Source organism: Aspergillus multicolor, assembly GCF_047715735.1.
Source record: "Aspergillus multicolor strain CBS 133.54 unplaced genomic scaffold BDW74scaffold_10, whole genome shotgun sequence".
Classification (NCBI taxonomy): domain Eukaryota; kingdom Fungi; phylum Ascomycota; class Eurotiomycetes; order Eurotiales; family Aspergillaceae; genus Aspergillus; species Aspergillus multicolor.
The window spans coordinates 493,529-514,751 of record NW_027395961.1 but is presented as its reverse complement, the minus strand read 5'-3'; the positions used below and the strand labels follow the sequence as shown (position 1 = coordinate 514,751).

Genomic DNA, 21,223 nt, shown 5'->3' with positions numbered 1-21,223 from the left:
GTCGATAGTTGCACAGGAACTCATAGGTACGTGCGCATCCTTCAGGCGGACGTCAGATCCATTTCCGGGCAAACAAATTCTGCCTCCCTTACCGTACAGACTGATATCTTGCAGACGAACCGTGGCTCTGGCAATGTTGATGGCTTTGATGCTATAAAAGACATTCTACCCCACGGCCAATTCTGGCTCATTTTTCCCCTGGCACTTGGACTCGACAGTCTGCACTTGAAATCTTTGTAGGCAGGGATGCACGTCACTAGCAACACAGCGAGGCCTGTCATCTACTATAATACTCCACCAGATAATCAACCGAGTAGGTATCTGAGCATGTCGATCGAAGCCATGGAAACTCTAGGCCGTTGACTACACGTCAACTGATCCAACGTCCTAGGGCGAGATCCACGCTAGAATGTGGGTAGAATCGGTGAAGTGGCCTCAGATCCAGGATTTCGGTTGCTAGAACGTACTCCGTACAGTAGCCATTGAAGCCCAATCAGGATGCTTGCGGACCGAATGTTGGAAAGACAGACCGAATTAGCCTGATACTTGGTGTGTTTTCCTTGGTGGGAGCAAAGCCTGGTTTCCTTGCCACTATGGCGTTGGCATCGGATCCCGATGCTCTCGAAATTGTGTCATCGACCAGAAGTGCCCTGCAGATGTTCCGTACTCATTTGAATCTCACCATCAAGGGACCATCGCAATTTGCTCTAGAAGGTGTTGAGGACTCTTCACTCACAAGGTTGCTCAGGGTCCGAGTCTCACCTTACCTCAGCTGGACAACTGGACAAATGGACTCAACCTTATGCGAATCTATGATGCACTTATGCTGAGCAACCCGAGGATGCCACTTCCTGCCCTGGCAGCTCCCAGCGTTGTGGGACTCCCGGCCTCCTAGTCGGCCTTGTGGAGGCCACTGGCCTCGTATCAATTAGGTGAAATAAAATCCGTATTCAGTAGGACTCGCATCCAGCCCTGGAGATGGAAAACCCCGACACATGCGCACTGTCATTGCGTCTCTAGATTACTAGATTAGAGTGTCAACTGAAAGCGGTTGGTAAACATGCGCCGAACACCACGAAGGATGTCTGGAGGAACGTCTGCAGTTCATTAATGAGAAGGTGCATGCGGGATTCCAGTCTGGATGCAATTGAGCGTTGCAGGTAGCCGGCGGGCGCTCCCGACCTCGAGGCCCCGGGGTCACTTGCTTCCTTCCTTCTCAGCCATCAACACCCCGGCACACTTGACTGCATCCTCGCCCCTCTCGCCCCTCGCCCAGCTCTTCCATCCTCAACTTGCAGCGTCGGAGTTTCCTAAAGGCAGATCGTGCAAGCTTCCTCTTTGGGAGACTTTCATCCTTTTCTAGAATTATTTTGACAGGCCTGCAGAGCAAGGGAGAAAAGTCTCACCTGGCCTGGACTGTTCCGCATTCGACTGGGGTCCTCTCAGCCTCCACATGGCGCGTCAATGGTGCATACACCCTGTATACCCTCGGAAGCATTGCCATCAAGCCATCGACGACATGAAACGAACAATGCGATGTGACATGTCCTCGTGCAAGCTCAGCCCTGGCCTCCTCCTACCGGCCTACCCGGGTCAGTGTTCCTCTTACCTTGACGCCACTTTACTACGCCCGACTTAACCCACCCCGCTGCTTCAGGCGCTTGAGGGCTGAAGCCATTATTTGCAAATACATGGGGTGGATGCAGAGATCCAAAGCCACCGGGCTAGCCAAGTCTTCGCCATCCATCTCCAGAATAAGCAAGGGGATGCTGGATGTACCTGAGAGCCCAATTGCTCGATGGCAAACCCCTTTTACGCTATTCAGGGCGAAGCCCTGCCATTGGGTCCTGAGAAGCCCATACTCACTCTTCCGCGACGTGCTTGGAGCACCCTGTGAGCTTCTTCGGTTGCATCGCTAGCACCTCAGGCTATTTTTGTCCCTCAGAAGCAGAAGCCGCATGATTATTTAAAACCGCTAATAAGAGCAACACAGCGTGCCTTGCCCACCGTTGCAAGCGAACTCCTCGTTCTTTGCTTTCCACTCACTAGTCTCTGTGCATTGGTTGATACCCATAACTGATTGACGTGAAAATGGCCCAGCAGGCGCAGTGTTTTCTCCCCAGCTTCGGTACCACCTCTAACGGCCTCAAACGACCCGTCTCGATTAGAGCAAGAACGACGTCAGCGCAGAACGCGAAATTACTCTCCGCGTTTGAACATAACTCATTAGACCCCATCCTAAAGACTGCGTGGGGGTTGCTACTGTACCGGTATACTGGCTTGGAGGATGTTTGTTTTGGATACCGGCGCTTTGGTGCTGAGGCCTTTGGGCCCAATTCGTCGGACGCCGAAAGGCTCTTGACGTGCAAGCTCACGATCGATGAGCAGGATACAATCAAAACCCTCTTGGAGAAATCCGGGGGTAAGAACGGTTGTCAAACTGACGTCGGCGCGGGCGGGTGCCTCAATGCGGACTACGATAGTTACTCTCTGTTTAATACCGTGGTCATGGTACGAGTCTGCGGTGATCGTGGGAAAGCAAGGACTTCTGTACGACCCGTGCTCCCGAGTATACTTCCAGAAGAGGTATGGTATAGATAAAGATCATAGACTGTGGTATCACCCTCTAATATATTCCTAGTGTCGCGCCAGACTTCACGTGAAGGTTCTGCAAGACGATGTTTGCATCTTCTTGGAATGGTGGAATACGGAGATTTCTACGACACAAATGGAAAGTGTCGCTCGGTACTTCGAGCAGTTGCTGGACCAAGCCGCTTCCAGCCAAGATACTCCCGTTCTTGATGCAGGTTGCTTCCTTGAGCATGACTGGGCGCGTATCTATAAGTTCAACTCGGCGGTGCCAGAGGCCCGTGACCGTTGCATTCACGATGTTATCAGCGAGACCTCCCGACTCCACCCGGAGCGAGAAGCTGTTTGCTCTTGGGATGGCAATTTTACCTACGGAGAATTGGACGATCTCAGTTCTGAGCTTGCGTATCATCTACAAGCTCATGAAGTTGGTCCGGAGACGCTCGTTGCCCTCTGCTTTGATAAATCGGTGCGTGCTTTCCCTTCACACTCTACCGGGCCGGATCCCCTCATTGATTCATCCTCGCGAATGCAAAAGCGGCTTCGCTATTATGCGGGAGTTAACGACTATGTAGAAATGGAATATCGTGGCTATGCTCGGTGTTTTGAAAGCTGGCGGCGCATTTGTTCCCCTTGACCCAACTCATCCGACCTCTCGATTGCGGTCGTTGGTCGACTCAGTGGACGCGAAAATTATGTTATGCTCCAGAAACAGGTCAGGGATTCTGAGCCCGGTGGCCAAGAAATTGGTACCGCTGGACGAGCAATTCTTCGCCGACATGTCTACTTCAACCGGGAGATATGTCAAGGAAGTAGCTAAAAGCACCACCGCAGCTTACCTGATTTTCACTTCTGGCTCAACAGGACAGCCCAAGGTCAGTCTTACAATCCTCCGAGAAGTCTGTGTCTTCGTGCCTCACACTCTATTAGGGTACGCTGATAGAGCACAGGTCTTTCGTTACCTGTGCTACGGCATTTGGCGGCCCCATGGGCTTGAACGCTGATACTCGCAAATTACAATTTGCAGCCCATACATTCGACTGCAGTCTTGCCGAATCGCTGGCAGTACTCATACATGGAGGTTGTATATGTGTGCCGAGCAATGAAGAACGTTTGAACGATATAGTCAAGGCAATCACCAGGATGAGAGTCAACTTTACGTCTCTGACTCCATCTTTTGCCAGACTTGTCGACCCGTCGAGTGTCCCAGGGCTAAAGACTATCCTCTTAATGGGAGAAGCAATGTCTCGAACCGACCTGGAAAGGTGGCTACATATCCGGCTCCTCAATGGATATGGGCCCACAGAGGCGGCCGTCTGCTCTTCTATCAAGGAAGATATCGACGTGAACTATGACTGCCGAGACGTTGGGTTACCGACGGGGACGCTTTTCTGGGTGGTGAACCCGGACGACCACAACCAGCTTGTGCCCGTTGGAAGCCCAGGGGAGCTGCTGCTCGAGGGACCCACCCTTGCTCGGTGCTACATTAACAATCCGCAGAAGACGGACGAGGTCTTCATATACAACCCTTCATGGACAAAGCGGGATTCTAAGTGCGGCGATCGAAGGTTTTACAAGACCGGAGATTTGGTAAGGTACAATTCTGACTCTGGCTCGCTGACTTTCATAGGAAGAAAAGACACGCAGATCAAACTTCACGGGCAACGCATCGAGTTGGGTGAGATCGAGTACTCTATCAGCGCTCTTCCCACAGTCAAACACTGCATAGCATTCCTATGCAAATCAGGATTCGCGAAGGGAAAGATAGTGGCCGCGGTCTCTTTGAAAAAAGAAGTATCCGTGGATACCATGCCGCTCATGCTCCTCCCACCTTCGGAAAGAGCCCAAGTTACTGCGGAATTCCGTGAGCAACTGTCGAAGCAGCTACCTACGTATATGATTCCTGCAGTATGGTTATGTGTGGAAGCCTTACCATTGCTGCCATCTGGGAAATTGAACAGGAAAGAGATCATAAAATGGGTTACAGACCTGGAAGATGATATCCACGCCCAAGGTTCTGACTCCGACGCTACAGACTCCACAAGTGCCACGCACCTGGAGATAACAGTGGAAAATCGGTTGACGTCCATATGGAGTCGCGTCCTCGCCATACCCCGTGACAAGCTGAGTCTTGAAGACGGGTTCCTTACTCTTGGCGGCGACTCTATAGCTGCAATAACCTGCATGGGCTACTGCAAGAAACAGGGGTTGGGTGTTACGGTGCAGGACGTGTTGCAGAGCAAATCAATCCGAGATCTCGCTACCCGCGTTCAGGAGACCAAGAACGTCGTGGTATATCACGAGACAACATACGAACCTTTTGAACTCTCTCCTATACAGAAGCTTCATTTCATGGTCCGGAAGGAGGGCCAGGGTTACTTCAATCAGAGTATGCGTACCCGAGTGAACCGACGGGTCAGCGCGCACGATCTACGGCATGCAATAGAAGTGATCACTGAGCGACACTCCATGCTCAGAACACGACTCGTTCAAGATACAGCCACAGGAGCGCTCCGCCAGCGTATCAGCAAAGAGATAGACACGTCCTACCAATTGCGAGTTCAGCATATTGAACAGCCAATTGAGATGGAAAGTGCCATCTCAGCAAGCCAAACCCGTATTAACGCATTCGAAGGGCCGATCATGTCCGTCGACCTTTTCTACACCAATGACGATTGCTTCTTATCAATGGTTGCCCATCATTTTGTCGTCGATATTGTATCATGGAGAATCATCATCGAGGACATTGAGGATATCCTACTTCACCCCGAAGACACGGCGACACTTACGAACTCTCTTCCGTTTTCGACCTGGTGTCACTTGCAAGACGAGAGGGCAACCAGTCTCGACGGACACTTGGAAGATGTGCCCTCGGCAGACTTTGACTATTGGGGTATGGAGAATCAGGTTCCGACTTATGGCGATGCCACTTGCGAAACGTTTGAACTTGGAACTGATGATTCGAAATCTATCTTAATGAATTGCCACAAGAGCCGCGGAACCGAAGTGGTTGATATCCTCCTAGCATCGCTTCTGCATGCATTTGGCCGAACCTTCAAAGACCGGTCCTTGCCAGCAATATACAATGAAGGACATGGAAGAGAGTCTTGGGACCCATCAATCGATATCTCTCGCACGGTTGGCTGGTTTACTACCGTCTCTCCAATTTTTATACAGGGACAAGTGACGGATGACCCGGTCGACACAGTCGTGCTCGTGAAGGACCTTCGTCGGCGTTTCATAGACAACGGAAGGCAACAGTTTGCTACAGTCATGTCAGCCTCGACAGAAGATGAGAGAAGGAGATCCCTTTGTCCAATGGAGATCTCCTTCAACTACGTCGGCCAGCATCGTGATTTGCAACGACAAGACGGCTTGTTCCAACTCCTTAACCAGATGGCCGGTGAGACTGGTCAGGGCGGAGGGTCATCGGACTACGGAAAAGATACTCCTCGATTCGGACTGTTTGAAGTATCGGCCCTTGCGGTGAATGGAAGACTGCGCTTCATTTTCTCCTTCAGCAAATTTATGCGATATCAGGAGAAGATTCGCGCTTGGATTGCTAGTTGCAGTGAGGTACTCAAATCTCTTGGAAAGCGACTGCAGACAATCGACATGCGACCGACTCTGAGTGATTTCCCGATGTTATCCTTGACGTATCCTACACTTGAGAACATGCTAGCAAAGAAATTGCCCAGCATCGGAGTGAGCTCACCTGGGACCATAGAGGATATGTACCCCTGTACTCGTATGCAGGAAGGTATCTTACTTGCGCGGTCCAGAGACAGCTCCCTGTATGCCGTTCACGACACCTACGAAGTACGAGGGCAGGGCAGCAAGCCTGATGCTGCGAGATTCTTGGAGGCCTGGCGGATGGTTGTTTCCCGCCATGCGATGTTACGAACTTTGTTCGTGGAGAACGTGACTAGTCAGGACCTATATTCTCAACTGGTCTTGAAGTCCTGCGAGCCAACCATCCTTCACCTAAGCTGTCCAAACGATGATGACGTGGTATCGACCTTCGACAATCAGCCTCCGGCGGTTTACAATGAATACAAGCCTCACCATCGCCTAACGCTATGCGAGACAACAAGTGGCAGACTATTCTTCCGTTTGGAACTGAGCCACGCAGTTATGGATGGCGTATCCATTGCAGTCATTCTGAGGGACCTCCGGCTCGCCTACAACGGAAGCATCAGTCAGCGCAGACCACTATTCAAAGCCTACATCCAATATCTGCGCATTCTTTCACAAGACGCTAGCCTTGAGTACTGGAGCAAGTACCTGGCCGATCTCGAACCCTGCATATTCCCTACGCTGTCCGATGGCAAGAAGATCGCTCAAAAACAACTCAGGATCTTGCGCCCCAGTTTCGATTTGTTCCATGACTTGCAGGCATCCTGCGAAGATAACCGCTTGACGCTGTCGACTGCCTTCAATGTCGCTTGGGGGCTCACACTCCGCCTTTTCTGCAGCTCTGATGACGTTTGCTTCAATTACACGACGTCTCTAAGAGATTCCATTGTTGAGGATATTGAGTCAGTAGTTGGTCCTGTTATCAATGTGCTCGCTTGTCGAATGAAGGTTTCCAGGGACAGTTCGCTTGGCGACCTCATGCAGCAGGTCCAGAGTGACTGCATGGAGCAGCTTGCGCACAACAACGTGTCACTCATCGACATTACGCACGAACTACAGCTCTCTGACATGGCGCTGTCCAATACAATGATTTCATACCAGAAGGTCACCAAATCAGAGGCGCCGTCTATCACAAGCATAAATTTCTCCCGATCCTGCCCAATTCGGGATCCCGCCGAGTATCCCTTGTATGTCAACGTTGTGGCCTCGGACAGGGCTGCAGAAATTGAGATGAACTACTGGACGGATACCTTGTCTGACGAACAGGCGGAGAACGTCTCTAGTATTTTTCTCAAATATCTTGAGAACATTGTTCGTCACCAAGGGGAGCAAGTCGGCCGCTTGGAAACATTGAGCGACTGGAATAAACAGCGTTTACGAAAGTGGAACAAACAGCCACTTGAGGAGGCTGATATCCTTGTGCAAGACATCATCCAAGAGAAAGCAGTTTCCCAGCCAGATACACCTGCCATCGCTTCTTGGGACAAAACCCTCCATTACGGCGACCTCGAACACCTGTCGTCATACTTGGCTGCGTATCTTTCGCAACTCGGGGTACGCAAGGGAACTTTGGTGCCAATTTACTTCGGCAAATCCGCCTGGCAAATCGTGACTATACTAGCTATTTTCAAAGCTGGTGCCATATGCGTGCCCAGAATTGAGGCGCAACCAAAGAGCAACCTAGATAGGTGGCTTGTTGATCACGGTGCACACACTGCAGTGACATCTCCCTCTGGTGCCGAGTCGCTTGAAGGACAATTCCCTACCGTCATCAGCGTTGATGAATCACTTTTCGGTTTCCTCAGGGCCTCAAACACGACCAACTTATCTCCAGCACAGCCTCATGACGACAGCTATGTGGTCTTCAGTTCAAATGGCACCCATGAACCCTCGGCGGTTGTTCTCGACCAACGTGCAATTTTGGCCCGAGCAACAGCTTTCTCATCGGCAACCCGTATGACTTCAGGCACCAAGACGTTTCAACATGCGTCCTATACATCGGATATCTTTCTCCAGGAAGTAATTGGTACCTTTATGTCCGGAGGTTGCGTTTGCATTCCTAGAAGTGATAGCCTAAGCCAGCTGTCAGTGTCGATCAACGAAACAAACGCGAACCTTGTCAGCCTCACTCCATCAATTGCTTATTTTCTCCGACCCTCAGATGTCCCTAGCATCCGAGTGCTTGCCCTGTTTGGTGACATTCCAACAAGAGAAGTCGAACAAGTGTGGTCAGAACAAGTTCAGCTTCTCTTTTTCATGGGAATAGCCGAGTGTTCCTCAACCTGCATTCAAGCCTCGATTTTTGAAGGCCTGAGCACACCATCTGTTACTGGAACAAGTGCAGGATGCTGCTCGTGGATCGCTGACGTCTTTGACTCCACCCGCTTGGTTCCTGTGGGATGCGTTGGCGAACTGGTGATAGAGGGCGCCGGTGTAGCGCGAGGCTACCTGTGCGATGAGAAACAGACCAAAGAGATGTTCCCGAAGGAAGAATATGGCGTTGTCGAGTCCTCAAAGCGGCCATACTCTCTCTTCCCAAAGCGGCGCCCGCAGATGTTCAGAACAGGGTATATGGCTCGATACAACACCGACGGAACCCTAGTGTACTTGGGAAAGAAGAGTTTGACAGACCACAGGCAGCAAATGCTTGCCTTTAAGATTGAACAATTTCTGAGTACACAGGATATCCCGGGTTATAGCTGCATCGTTGAGTCTCTCGGGCTGGAGGTTGAAGAGTACCCAAAGACCTGCATTGCTGTCTTCGTTCTCTCAACAAGCGACAACTCAATTACTAATGCGAAAACGATGACGGAAATTTCACCAAAGACCAGCGACTTTCACGTGCTTATGACCAAGCTACATACTGCTTTAGCAGCTTCGTTGCCCCCAAGCCAGGTTCCTAGCCTGTACTTCCCTGTGTCAGGACTACCTTTGACCCCACTGGGAACAGTCGATCGTTCACTTCTGAGGGATGCAGCACGGAATTTTCCAACTGCCTCCCTACTCGAGTATGATGCGAAGAAGTTCGGAGACTTCTGGCGGCATCAACTGGAGAAGCCTTCACTTTCAGGGAGGTTCATTATGCAGCCATTGACACTATCAGAAACACCGGCTCCGAAGATGATTGCGAAAAGCCTGACATCACCGTGGGGAGGAGCGTTACAGAAATCCAACGCAAGAGCTGTGTTATTATGTGCGTGGGCATTGGCCATCCACAGCTATACGCAGTCTGAAGATATATGCTTTGGCGAACTCTTGATTGACACTGAGAATAGCGGTAATTTGACCGAACAACTTCCACCGCAGGGAACGATAATTCCTCGCCGAATTCAGGTGGATAACTCAATCACCATTTCTGGCCTTCTGGATCGAACCTCCTCTTCTTTGGCAGAGGCTAGACCTTTCGAGAAGACACCGATCTCGAGTATCAGGAACATCAATGCTGACACCGCACGGGCTTTGGACTTTGAGTCTGCTCTTTCAATCTCATCCATGAGCATGGAGCAGCAGATTGTCCTTTTAAAAAGCCTAGAAAACAAAGAGAATCTTCACTCCGAGCTCGATGTCTGCCCCCTTGCGGTTTTCTGTGCACTTGAGGAGACTGGCGTGAATCTAGTGGCTCGTTACGATGATAGGGTCATATACAGCTCCCAGGTTGACCAGCTACTAGCTCTGTTTGGCGAGTGCTTGGATATTTTCCGACTATCTGCTGACCTGGAGGAGGGAATCGTCAATCTACCAAAAAGTGGTGGAAGTCTTCAAGTCTTCAACGAAACCGTCGACTACTGGAAAGAGCACTTGGCTGATATTGAGCCATGCCTGTTCCTGGAATTGACTCCGAAGAAAGAGCATGGCAAGTTCAGCACTATGAGCCTGCAGCTATCGAATTCGTCACAGATACGGCATGCATGCAACGACTTGGTAATCACCCCGGACATTTTCCTTCAAACGATCTGGGCCTTGGTCTTGCGATGCTATACCGGCCTGGAAGACATTTGCTTTGGCTACAATGTTCCTATAAAGAACGGTTCGGCCTGCATATTGCCTTGCCGAATCGACTTGAACGACAATCTGGAGTTACGAGACGTTATGCAGAAGAGGAAAGCGGATGTGGAGCGCATGTTGAATCACCAGATGTCGCTTTTTGAGATCCACCGCGCCATCGGGTCTGAGAACTCCTCGATCTTCAATACCGTTTTCAATTACGAGAAAACCATACCAGGAGTGGCTGAGTTCAGCAACGATATTCTAATAGTCGTCAACGCCAGTGTCTCTACCTCATCAGTGGAGGTCAACTTCCATTACCAAGGAACGAGTCTTTCGGAAACAGATATGGGCCATATAGTCGATTGCTTTGAATCTACTGTGAACTCGGTTCTCCCGCTCTTTGAAACAAGTCAATTGATCAAGAATGTTGATTTCTTCGGTCAACGTTCCTGCCATGCAGTGAGCTCCTGGAATGCAACACTTCCCGAACGACCAACGCGATGTGCGCACGCTATTATTCATGAACAGGCACTTGCACGGCCTTCAGCGCAGGCCATATGCTCCTGGGACGGGGACTTTAGTTACGCACAGCTTGACTACTTGACAACAAAGCTTGCTGTCCAACTGGCAAACCGAGGCGTTGGTCCAGACGTCTTTGTTGGCCTATGCTTCGAGAAGTCCGCTTGGGCTGTCATTGCACAGGTTGCTGTTCTAAAAGCTGGCGGGGCCTTTGCGTCCCTGGACCCTGCTCACCCAGAAAGCCGCTTGCAGAGCCTTGTCAATGATATTGACGCTCCAATTGTGCTGTGTTCGACACGATATCTGGAGAAAGCATCTCGGATCTGCGAGGCCGCACTGGTTGTGGATCATGATGCGCTTGAAAAGATGCCCAATCCATCAAGAGTGCGAAGACTGCCGACTACGAATATCCACAATGCAGCCTACGCGATCTTTACTTCAGGGACTACCGGAACGCCGAAAACCACCGTTATCGAACATGTCGCGCTCGTCCTTGCCTCCTCATGCTTTGCGAAGATCTTGAGCATCGATTCGAACACCCGTCCATTGCAATTTTCAAGCTTCACCTTCGATGCTAGCATTCTTGAGATAACAATCACTCTCATGGTAGGCGCATGTGTATGCATGCCTAGTGACGAAGAGCGCATGAACGACCTAGCCGGGGCAATCGCGAGGATGAATGTAAACTCCGCATTCTTCACCCCAACAGTTCTCAGCACACTGGATCCGAACAGTGTCCCGACATTGAAAACGTTATACGTCGGAGGCGAGAAAGTGACAGAGACCCATGTCCTGCCATGGATCGACAGGGGGATCCGATTCTTCGAAGCGTACGGACCCTCCGAGTCCACCATCTTCGCTACGACCAGTCTGAAAATCAATCAAGATGGAGTCCTAGTGGACGATGACTGCAGTTCTATTGGCACAGCCCTGTCCGGCCGGTCCTGGATCGTCGATCCTCACAATCGCAACCGCATCCTTCCTATCGGGGCTGTCGGAGAGCTCGTGATAGAGGGAGACATTATCGCTCGCGGCTACCTCAACAATGCTAAGAAGACAGAAGAGGTGTTTATTTCACAGCCTCGATGGTCCCAAAATCCAGGGCTCCGACATGTGTTTAGGAAAACTAGCCGCATGTATCTGACTGGTGATTTGGTGCGCTACAAGTCCGACGGAAACATCTGCTTCATTTCTCGCAAGGATACTCAGGTCAAACTCAATGGGCAACGCATCGAGCTGGAAGAGATCGAGCAACAGTGCACTTTACTGTCTTCAGCAAATACACAAGTCGCTGTTGAGATCGTCGTGCCGGAGGCAAAATCGGTAGCGAAAACTTTGGCCGCGTTTATTACTGTCGATGGACACGACTCACGAAGTGCAGCCTCGGAGCAGAGCGTTTCTTCAAGCTTACTACTCCCTCTCTCTGACTCTGTCCAAAAGACAATCAGCAAACTTCACGATGCTCTAAGCCAAGTCCTGCCGCAAATCATGATACCCAAGCTCTACTTCCCGGTTCAGTATCTACCCCTCAGCAGCACCGGCAAGCTCGACCGAAAGGGGCTGCGGACGATGGTTCAAGCCCTTCCCAAGGAGCAACTGAGATCTTACATGATTATGAACTCTGGATCAGGCCGCGCGGTGGCACAAGCAGCGGAGTCGTCCCTTCGAGACCTGTGGGCAAAGGTTCTTGAGATCGAACCCGGTTCTATCAGCGCCGAAGACAGTTTCTTTGGAATCGGCGGGGATTCATTCTCCGCCATGAAGTTGGTGGTAGCCGCAAGGGTTCAAGATATCTCTTTGACGGTTGCCCAGATCTACGAGCGCCCTGTCCTTGTAGACATGGCTAAGTGTTGTGTGGATGTCGAAGAGGCTACGCAAAGACCGGATCTCGGACCTTTCACTATGATCCCTGACTCAAAACCGTTGCCCAAAATTCTTGAAGAAGTTTCTGAACAGTGTGGTGTCGCCAAAGATTCCGTCGCCGATATCTATCCATGCACTGCGGTGCAGGAAGGGCTGCTTGCTCTCTCTATCAAGAACCCAGGAGCCTACGTTGCCCGAGTCCCCTACCGCCTCTCCTCAAATATCAATCTCGAGAGATTCAAGGCAGCATGGCAGCAAACCGTCGACGAACTCGACATCCTTCGGACTCGAATTGTTCACGTTGAAGATGCTGGTTTCTTCCAAATTGTTATCAAGAGGGAAAGGATCTCCTGGACACTTGAGACTTCGCTTGAAAATGTGACTGATGATACAGTTGAGGGTAGCGGAGCTCTGCTGGCAAAGTACGCAATCGTTCAACTTGGGTCCTCTGTGCGCTACTTCGTGTGGACTATCAACCATGCTCTCTATGACGGTTGGATTGTCCCGCAGATTCTCAAAAGGGTCGAAGATGTCTATGCCGGATCATCCTCCCAGAACTCGACTGTTCCGTACAAGTTCTTCATCAATCATTTGCTTCAGCGTGATATGCAACAGTCAGATACCTTCTGGAAATCTTATCTCAACGGTTTGTCTTCTGAGGCTTTCCCTCCGCAGAAGAACAAGGAGTCGATTTCCACTGGGGCAGGTAGTATACAACGCCGCACTGTGGATATCTCGAGGTCACCCAGAGGTAGTGATGTTACGGTTCCTGAATTGATTCGTTCCGCCTGGGCTATTGTGCTTTCCGTTCACACTGGCTCTGGCGATGTCTGCTTTGGTGAAACGCTTGCGGGAAGAAACGTCGATATGCCAGGCATCGCAGACATTGCAGGGCCAGTTATCACCACTGTGCCCATGCGCATACGGGTTGACAACAAACTTCCGCTCAGTCGGTTTCTTTCCGATGTGCGCAAAGTGACCGCGGCTATGATACCACACCAGCATCACGGCCTCCAGCGGATCCAAAAGCTCAGCAGCGACACAGCGCTTGCATGCAGATTCCAGAACCTGCTCCTGATACAGTCGGATAACCCGCATCTGAACGAGGACATTTGGAGTTGGGTGGAGCGGGAAACACAAGGAGACTTCTTCACTCAACCCCTTGTGGTTCAATGCCAGGTTTCCGGCTCGAAGCTACTGATCCAGGCCAACTACGATGAAACGGTACTCGACAGTTGGCAGGCAGAAAGATTGATAGGGCAGTTCAGCTTTGTGATTGAGCAACTTCTCAGCGTTCCTCGAGACATGTCGATGACGGTTGGTGGTGTTGACGTCGCTAGTCCTTTGGATAAACAGAGTATTTCCAGCTGGAACCAGCGACAGGTGACATGCATCGACAAGTGCGTCCATGACTTTATCCGCGAACACGCTCTGTTGCAACCGCAAGCACCTGCTATCTGCTCGTGGGATGGTGACCTCAAATACCAGGAAATGATGCAGCTTGCGTCTTCCTTTTCCGCATATCTCGTTTCCTGCGGAGTTGGACCGGAAACCTATGTTCCCGTTTGCCTGGACAAGTCCATGTGGGCGATAGTCACTATCCTGAGTGTCCTACTTGCAGGAGGTGCTTTCATCCCACTTGATTCTTCACACCCTGTTTCAAGACACAAGGAGATTTTGGAAGAGATCGAGGCCGATATTATACTCTGTTCCCCGCAACTCCGCAACCGCTATCTGGGTTCTGTCGGCACTATCATTCCGGTGAGCAAGGACACCATCACAGCCTACAGCACAGTCACGACTACCAAGAGAGCGCATTTCAATACCAGCCCGTCGAACGTGGCGTATGCGATCTTTACATCAGGAAGCACGGGTCGACCTAAGGGTATTGTTGTTGAGCACCGAGCAGTATGCAGCAGTATCGTTGGGTTTGCTCCCGTTATCGAGCTGAACAAGGACTCCAGGGTCTTCCAGTTTGCATCTCTTACCTTTGATGCGGCCATCTTGGAGGTACTCGGCACTTTGATGCTAGGAGCCTGCATTTGCATTCCAAGCGAGGACGAGCGCTTGAATGACATTCCAGGCGCCATGCAACGAATGAACGTTACCTGGAGCTTCTTGACACCCTCCGTTGCTAGCATTGTTGAGCCGTCGTCTGTGCCATCCCTGCAAGTTCTTACCTGCGGCGGCGAAGCCCTATCTAGCGAAGTCGTGAAAAACTGGAAACACCACGTGAACTTCAAGGGAGCATATGGTCCTACTGAAACTGTTGTGTTTGCGCTTGTGGCTCGGGACTACGCCAATCACAGCTCTACCTGCATTGGTTATGGGCTCCCGAATACCTTGACCTGGATCGTTGACCCGGATGATCATGACCGACTCGCGCCTCTGGGAGCCATTGGAGAACTCGTACTTGAAGGATCAACTCTTGCGAGGGAATATCTTAAGAATCCCACGAAGACTGCAGAGCATTTTGTGGATGAGCCAGCGTGGATCAAGAATTTTCCAAGCTCCTTGTCGTCTCCAAGGAGGATCTACAAGACTGGTGATCTGGCCAAGTACAACTCCGACGGGTCGATTGAGTATATTGGCCGCAAGGACCACCAGGTGAAGCTGCACGGACAGCGCATGGAGCTGGGAGAGATCGAGCACCGCCTGTTTGCGAACCAGACCGTTCGAAACGCGGTTGTCATGCTTCCCCGGACAGGTCCCCTACGGCAGAAGCTGGTCGCAGTTATGTCTTTGAAGTCGCTCACATCAGATCCGAGCATGATCGCCAGTAGTGCTTGCGAACTCGTCAGCGAAAAGGATATGTCGAGGGTTGGGCATCGAGAAACCAACGCAATTCAGAAGAGGGTCGAGGAGCAGCTTCCCCACTACATGGTGCCGCAAGCTTGGGCAGTGATCAAAAACGTTCCAATGCTTGTCTCTGAGAAGATGGACAGGAAGCGGATTTCCACTTGGCTCGAACAACTTGATGAATCTACTTACGATCGCATCATGCAAGACTACGGCGATGCTGAGCCGGATGCTATAGAAGAGGAGGATGAGGACCGTAGCGGGCCCAACACAATTCCTGAAATCATCCAGGGTATCTTTGCTCAGGTCCTCAATCTACCCATACACAAGGTCGATCCTAACCGGTCATTCATCTACCTTGGGGGAGACAGTATCACTGGTATAGCTGTAGTATCGAAAGCTCGCAAATGCGGGCTGAATCTGCCGCTCAACCGCATTCTTCAAGCGAAGTCGATTGAAGAACTTGCTGCATGGTGTGACACTAAGCCCGTTCCAACGAAGAGAGTGGCAGAATTGAGCAGTCCATTTGCACTATCTCCAATCCAAGAGCTGTTCTTCCGCTCATCCCCTGCTGTGCTGAAGGGATCTGGGCGATTCAACCAGAGCATCACTGTTCGTCTTGCAAACAGGGTTGAGCCGACTGTCCTGGAGAATGCTATCAGGGCCGTTGTTCGAAAGCACGGCATGTTCAGGGCACGCTTCAGCAAGTCTACAGACGGAACATGGCAGCAAAGAACTACCAAAGTGTGTATCTCAAACATTTCTGGCATGGGATTTCAAGACTGACCATACTGCAGGGCGTTGATTCAGCTTACAAGTTCCGCACCCACGTTAGTAAAAGTTCTAGCGATATGCGAAGCAAGATTGCGAACACTCAGTGCTCCCTGAACGTCCAATCGGGGCCCGTAGTCGCAGCAGACCTTTTCGAGAAAGACGGCGAGCAGATTCTTTTCCTGGTAGCCAGCCACCTATGCGTGGATGTGGTTTCCTGGCGCATTGTCCTTCAAGAGCTCGAGGACTTCATCGAAAACGGGTCGCTTTCCTCCGACGCGCCCCTGTCATTCCAGTCCTGGTGCAATGTGCAGCGTGATGGCAGCAAGTATATCAACAAGGCCATTGCTAGTCAGCCACCAGACCTCGGCTACTGGGGTATGAGTCGGTCTCCCAACAACTACGGCCATGTCGATATTGAAAGTTTCACCCTGGACAAACGTGCAACTGCGTTCGTCGCTCGAGACTGCCATTCAATCTTTCGCACGGAGACAGTAGAGGTCTTGCTTGCTGCCGTTCTTCACTCCTTCAACCGCGTTTTTACTGAAAGGAAGGTTCCCACGATCTATAATGAAGGCCATGGGCGCGAGGCTTGGGATTCCTTTGATCCCTCGGGAACGGTTGGTTGGTTTACAACTTTGAGTCCTCTGCATGTTCAAGCTGGCTCTGGTAAGTTATCTACTTCTTTTGTGTTTAGGATATATGCTAACTAGTGCAGACCTTCTTGATACCCTAAGACGAGTCAAGGACACACGCCGCAAAACCAACGAAATCAGCCGCGCTTTCTTCACTCACAATACACTACAATCTCGCGAGACTGGCGAGAGCGACAAGTTTCCCGTGCCGCTCGAGATCCTTTTCAATTATCTCGGCCAGCTCCAGCAACTAGAGCGCGATGGTTCGATCTTCCAGCACTACGGCGATGTTTTCAGTGCCATGACAATGGACTCAGCGAGCGACATGGGACCCGACGCACCGAGGTTCGCTCTCTTCGAGGTATCTGCGTTGATCGTCAAGGAGCAACTTCATGTCTCTTTCATCTACAACCGCAACATGCGCCACCAGGCTCGAATCCAAGAATGGATAACCGAGTGTAAAAGCGTATTTGAGACGGATCTGCCCAAGCTTAAGAATATTACGCCACAACCTACATTGAGTGACTATCCGTTGCTTCCCATTACCTATGATGAGATGCGGGACTTGACTGGCGAAGCGCTTCCGAGCCTTGGTATCGCGGGCTGGAACCAAGTCGAGGATATTTATCCTTGCTCTCCGATTCAGGAGGGTATCCTCTTCAGCCAGCTACGGGATCCGCACGAATATATCTTCAATGTTATCTTTGAGCTTCGGCGATCTGAGGATAGCAGTATTGACCTGGCAAGACTCAGGAGCGCATGGTCAATGATTGTCGCTCGTCACTCGATTCTAAGGACGGTGTTCGTTGACAGCTGCTGCAAAGGAGGCTCTTTTGACCAAGTCGTGATCAAGGAAGCTATCGAGGAAGCACTCGAAATTGAGTGTGATGATTCAGATGCGTTGGATAAACTTGACGCCGTTAGCCTTCGGAGCAGGGGCAACACTTCTGACCGCTACCACCAGGTGGTCTTCTGCAAGACATCCATTGGCCGCGTGCTGATGAAGCTCGAGATGAACCACGTTATTATCGACGGTGGCTCGGCTTCCATCCTGCTGAAGGAGCTGGCTCTAGCCTATAGCAACCAGCTTCCTCCAGGACCCGGACCGCTTTTTAGCGAATACATCAAGTACCTCAAGGAGGAAGGCGCGGTCGAAGCTCTGGATTACTGGAAGCGTTGTCTCTCTGGTGTTCGCCCATGCCACCTACCGGTTGCTGCGAGCAACGACGGTTCTCGCCAACTGGGCACACATATCGTCGCATTCAACCGCTTCTCTGCGCTTCAAAGCTTCTGTGAGACCAATTCAATCACATTTGCCAACCTTATTCTCGCGACTTGGGCAATTGTTCTTCGCAGCTATACGAAGTCAGATGATGTCTGTTTTGGCTATCCATCCACTGGCCGGGATTTACCAGTGCCTGGGATCCAAGATGCCGTGGGCATATTCATCAATACGCTGTGCTGCAGGGTTAGGTTCCGGGGAAATCATACCTTGCTGGATATCGCCAAGTCTGTACAGAACGACCATATTGACAGCATCCCGTATCAACGATCTTCGCTGGCGGAGATCCAGCATGCGCTTGGTAGGAAGGGAGAGCCTTTGTTCAATACCTGTATGTCTATACAAAATCGCTCAGTGGTTAAGGTTGAGGTTGGGGAATTTTCATTTGAGATGCAGAAGGCGCATGACCCCTGCGAGGTAAGCGATTTTGATCCTGGACCAAAGGGTTGCAGACTAACCGTATCTTTAGTACCCATTTACATTGAATGTCGAGAGTGCGAAAGGCAATGAGGGAATTCTGTTGAGATACTGGGCTGATGCTGTCTCTGAGACGGAGGCGGCTGCCTTCGCCAGCTCCATTGTCGAGGTTCTTACCTGCTTCTTGGAGGACTCAAATAGACCAGTCTCAGCCTTGAAGATCCGGGACGAAGAGGAGAGTACCACAGGACAGTTTATGGACAGGAGCCTGCTTGAAAAGATTGTCGATGAGCGTATCAAACTTGTCGTCAGCCAGATGCTCGGAGACGGCAAGTTCGCCGCACCCTGGGTGAAGAACCACGGCGATGACTTATCGGATGATTTCGTCCATATCGAAAGGGATATCGAAGAGTCTCTTCAAGGACTTGTGGTGGCGAGGGAAAAGACGCCTGCATCGTCCACGCAAACCCTCGATACCGACTACAGGGCTCCTAACGATGCCGAGAATCAGCTCTGGAGACTCTGGAGCATAACATTGGGGTTGCCACCGCATCCTGTCAAGTACCAAGACAGCTTCTTCAAGTTAGGTGGTGACAGCATTACAGCTATGAAACTGGTTCGCGCGGCTCGCGACGAAGGAATGAAGTTGAGCGTGGTGGATGTGATGAAGAACCCCGTGTTTGAGAAGATGGTGGCCTTGCTCAATGACAGGAAGAAGCCAGTGGTTCAGGCAAATACGGAGAAGCGTGAACGTGACGTTGAGAAGGTCGAAGAAAAGGTTTCGCTACCCCAGAGCGAGTCGTCTCAGGAGTTATCCATCTTGAGGCCAATGCTAGTCCAATTCGACGATAGGTCCCTGCGTGCTGCCATCTCTCCGAAAGTTGGAGTCTTCAAGGGAGGCATAGTCGATGTTCTACCAGTCACAGACTTCCAAGCTCTCTCGCTCACGGGAACCATGTTTGAGTCGAGGTGGATGTTGAACTATTTCTACCTTGATGGAAAGGGGGCGATGGATATGCGGCGGTTGAGGGAGAGCTTCCTGCGCGTTGTTGGTGCCTTCGATATCCTTCGGACCGTCTTCGTATGCTTCCATGGGCAGTTCTACCAAGTGGTCCTCCGCAAGGTCAAGCCTGATATCTTCGTCCATGAGACGGATAAGAGTTTGGACGAGTACAGCAACTCCCTCCAGCAACGAGACAAGGAACAATCTCCAGGACAAGGTCAGCAATGTGTGCAGTTCTACGTTGTGCGCAAGGTCAATAGCGATGAGCACTGGATCCTTATCCGTCTGTCGCACGCACAGTATGACGGGTTCTGCCTGTCGAAGATCATGACTGCCATCAAGATGGGATATGAAGGCAGTCCCATCTCCCCTTCATCTTTCCTGAACTATATGCGACTTCTACCCGGAAACATCACGCCAGAGCACTACCAGCATTGGAGAAACCTGCTCAAAGGTTCGAAAATGACACAGGTAGTCCAACGGGACAGGCCGAATACCTTCGAGCAAGTTGGCGGCTACACGCAGAAGTCAAAGGTTATCGAGATCCCATCCAGTGCCACGGAAAATGTCACCGTCGCCACAGTCATGCAATCTGCGTGGGCAATTACCCTTGCAAAGATGTGTGCCCAGGACGACGTCGTCTTCGGTCTTACTGTCAACGGACGAAATGCGGTTCCCGGGGCCGAGGGCATAGTCGGACCATGCCTCAATTTTATCCCTATCCGAGTCACGTTCAAAGAACGCTGGACGGGCTTAGATCTATTCCGCTTCCTGCAAGACCAACAGGTAGCCAATATGACCTACGAGTCTTTGGGGTGCAGGGAGATCGTCAGACGGTGTACGGAATGGCCCGAGTCGACGTTTTTCACTACAGCCGTACTCCATCAGAACGTCGACTACGAAGGGCAGATGCAGCTCGACAATAATACCTATAAAATGGGCGGTTTCGGAGTCGTCGATAATCTCACAGATCTGATGCTCTTCTCCAAACCTCTTGCCGGCCAACCCACCCAGATCAACGTTGCCATAGGATACTCCAACAAGGGACCCATCCCCTCGAGCTTCGTCTCCACAGTATTAGACATGGTCTGCGAGACAGTGCAGAGTCTCGTCGCCAACCCAAATCTCGCCCTCCCGTCTCCCTCAACGATCCGCTCTCTACCAGCTCAGGTCGTGGAAGACACACCCACACCCGAAAGCAGGGACAGCCTCCTCCTCTCCTCACTAAACGACCACAGCCTCTCTGAAATCCTCGCCCATTCCTCTCTGATCACCCGCATCTGGCAACAAGTCCTCCAGCCCCGATCCGGCACCAGCAAACCACAAACATCCTACCAGCTTGACTCGTCCTTCTTCGGACTCGGCGGAGACATCGCGAACGTAGCCCAGGTCGTCTGGATCATCGAGCAGGAAACTGGTCTACATGTTCGTATCGAGGATCTACTAGCGCACTCAACTTTCCTCGGCCATATGGCTATCGTGGCATTGAACATGTCAAAGCGTGATGCTAGTATGGACTCTTCTGATACTCTTCCCGCGCCGGTTTATGCCCCTGTGGATGCAAGGACGCCGCCAAGGAGCGTTTCTGTTTCTAGGCAGGAGGTGCCCCGGCTTCCGACTTCGAAGACTGAGTGGAGTGCCCTTGATAGGGCTAGGATGTTCGCGAAGAAAATTACTAGGCTTGGGGGGTTGGCTACACGAGTATAATTGCATTTTATTCGC

General features: G+C 51.2%; 1 protein-coding gene across 1 annotated transcript; it reads left to right on the top strand.

Annotated features, from left to right (window-relative positions):
• Positions 1 to 2,091: 2,091 nt before the first annotated feature.
• Positions 2,092 to 21,208, top strand: nrps1 (nonribosomal peptide synthase Pes1; the record flags this gene model as incomplete). The annotated part of the gene is made up of 9 exons (XM_073728931.1): positions 2,092 to 2,586; positions 2,642 to 3,058; positions 3,165 to 3,464; positions 3,520 to 6,294; positions 6,346 to 16,137; positions 16,191 to 16,833; positions 16,883 to 18,382; positions 18,437 to 18,498; positions 18,551 to 21,208. The coding sequence occupies 9 exons, from the start codon at positions 2,092 to 2,094 to the stop codon at positions 21,206 to 21,208; spliced, it is 18,642 nt and encodes a 6,213-aa protein (XP_073584600.1).
• Positions 21,209 to 21,223: the final 15 nt, after the last annotated feature.